The 2,963-nt window shown below is 29.1% G+C and overlaps 1 protein-coding gene across 1 annotated transcript in view; it reads left to right on the top strand.

Moving 5' to 3' along the window:
- The window catches only part of LOC105626137 (vitellogenin-1-like), a 9,905-nt gene extending 9,797 nt beyond the window's left edge, over window positions 1–108 (top strand). Inside the window, exon 4 of the mRNA XM_012207449.1 lies at window positions 17–108. Within this exon, the coding sequence (XP_012062839.1) occupies window positions 17–108 (92 nt within the window). The remainder of the gene's footprint in view (window positions 1–16) is intronic.
- The last annotated feature ends 2,855 nt before the right edge of the window (window positions 109–2,963 follow it).

Below are 2,963 nucleotides of genomic sequence, written 5' to 3'. Positions count from 1 at the left end.
TGAATTAATCCAACAGAGGGATCTTCTGATGATATCAATGGAAACGAATTCGGATTTCTATTTGCTTGCCAACAGAATGATCTTGATGATCAAGATGATTATTTCTGATAATAATATAAACATATCAAATCTGGAAAGCGTTAATAAGACCATGAATATAGAAATAAAAATGTCGCTTGACAATAATGATATGAACATTTCTTTAAGCACTTCGCAAATGGATGTTTCGTTCCCTCTGTCGCACTTGATTGAAGATCCTAATGTTATCTTTCCGAATTGTACACTAGACAAGCTTTTTATGGAAGACTTGGAAGGAGGTAAGTTATAAACGTATTCAAAAGTATGTATGAGATCAATATTTAGAGATCAATAATTAGCATAATCATTATAAAAAAAGATCCCGAAAATCTTATAAAAAAATATTCATAACTTATGAAAAATGGATATGTTACTGACCAAGTAGCACACAGCGCTTACAATACAATCGTTAACAAAGCGCTAAAGATGCACATGTAATCACTTTTTTAGCACTTATTTGCAAGTACTGTTGTGTTACTTGGGGAACAACAAAATTTAACTTTTTTCTGTATTGCGAATGTGAACAGGCCTTTCCGAAATATTTCGTGCTGAACCTGATCCATTATTTAATGATTATTACTTTGCATTAAAAAATAATGTCAAAGATGCAAATCATTAAGATTTTGAAGGATTCCATAATATTATACCGGCAACAAATTTTATTTATAACACATAAAAATATCAACTATCAGTTTTAAAATATATTGTGATTTATTTCATTTTCGATATATTAATTTAATAAATATCATTTTTCATTTTCGATATATTAATTTGAAAATAGCTCTTTTGCCATATAACACATGCATTATTGTATGAAAATCGTATTTTCTTTATGTCTTTATGTCTTTTTTTTCTTTATGTCTGAGTTTATATCTAGTGAAAATTCGCTTTTTTTTATGTCTTTTTATGTATGTACTTGGTGTTATGTCGCTTTATTAAATATAAAAACTTTTTGTAGATATGTGCGTTCTCGACAAAACCCAAGTTGTAACTTTTGATGATAAGGTCTATCCCTTGACATTGGGAAAATGTTGGCACGTAATGATGGCGCCTTATCCAAAGCGGGATTCCAATAATCCCGAAAAAATTTTAAGTTTTCCATATGATGTAAGGGCAGTTGTCATGGCGCGAGAAATGGACGACGGCACTAAACAGGTCTGGATAATCTTGGGTCATGAAGAAATTCATCTGCGAAAATTGGACGATCGTCTCCAAGTTTCTACCGTAGGTGGTGAGGACTATGATTCTTATTTCTCGAATCATACGAGCTACGGACAAATTGATTTATACGCAATTTATCAAGAGGATGGAATAATCATAATGCATTCGCTGCAATATGATATCCACATCGTATATGATGGAGAACGTATCCTACTTTATGTAAGTAAAAAAGTAAAGCAAGTTGTATATGAAATACACTACATAAGTTAAACTACTTATGTGAATAAAATTTAATCAAAAGATGCGTGAAATTTAAATGTAATAAAACACGTCTGTTGTTAGGTAAACGATAAATATCTCTATACTATATGCGGACTTTGCGGTAATTACGACATGCGATCCAACAACGATTTCATTACCCCTAAGAATTGCATCTTGACGAAGCCCGAAGAATTCGCTGCTACATATGCTCTGACTTATCAGGAGGACTGCGATGGACCCGCTTTGCAGAACAAACTAAAAGCCGAACAATCCACATGCATTTCGAGATCGTATATTCCAGGTGACGTCATCAGTGAAAGACAAAAGGGAAGATAAAGTTATCATCAAAATAATCGATATATATTTAAGAAAAGCACAGCAATAATCATATAGTTTGTTTATCAAAGCTGATAAGAGTTATAAGCCTGCGCAATAAAAATGAGAAGTCAAAAATATCTGGTATAATAAAAATATTTTTATTCAATTCAAACATAGAAGTATGCAAAGATTAAAACCGAAGAAACTGTTTCGAAAACTTTCAATGTTCTTGTATTATTAGCTTTTTTATTGAATGAGTACAAAAGCTCGTGCCCGAGCTTTTGTACTCATTCAATAAAAAAAAGTTTATGTAAAATTTTATGTTGGACGCAATATTTTAATTAAATTGGCAATTATACTGTTTAAAAGAGCAAAGTTTCAGATTTAAGAATCTGTCTTTTGAATTGCTATAATGACGGAGTTATGAGCAATTAAAATGTTCTTTTTATTTAATTTGGAATAATTCAGTAATAAAAAATTATAGAGACATTTTTTAATTTAAATTTCATTTATTTTTAACAAAATTACGGTCGTTTAAATTTTGAATAATAAATCAGTCATGAAGTTTTGCACTTACCCAATATTTTACATCTATTTTTTATAAATATGTGCTATTTTGCTAATTGTCACAATAAGTAATGATATAGTTACATTTTTAGTAACTTATCTTTTAATGATTTTTTTTATATGGGATTAAATATAATCGAATAAATAAAAAATTAAAGAGTAAAAGTATATTTATATTTAAATTTCTCTTAAAATCAAAATTAGATTTTGCACAATAATTATTTTTATTTTGTATAAAATTTTACATATTTATATAAAATTTATTATATATTTATATAAAATTTTATATATTTATATAAAATTTTAAGAAATAAGGTTGTGCGTGCGTGCGTGCGTGCGTGCGTGCGTGCGTGCGTGCGGCGTGCGTGCATGCGTGCGTGTGTGTGTGTGTGCGTGTGTGTGTGTGTGTGTGTGTGTGTGTGTGTGTGTGTGTGTGTGAGTGTGTGTTTATATATAAATATGTATATATATTTATATATAAATATATATAAATATTTATATACAAATATTTATATATAAATTTATTAATTTTTACCTTATTTTATTTTATTTTTATTTTTGTTGCACTTTCTAAAATC

The sequence above is a fragment of the Atta cephalotes genome (genome assembly GCF_000143395.1).
Source record: "Atta cephalotes unplaced genomic scaffold scaffold00004, whole genome shotgun sequence".
Classification (NCBI taxonomy): Eukaryota; Metazoa; Arthropoda; class Insecta; order Hymenoptera; family Formicidae; genus Atta; species Atta cephalotes.
This window is presented reverse-complemented; position numbering and strand designations above follow the sequence as displayed.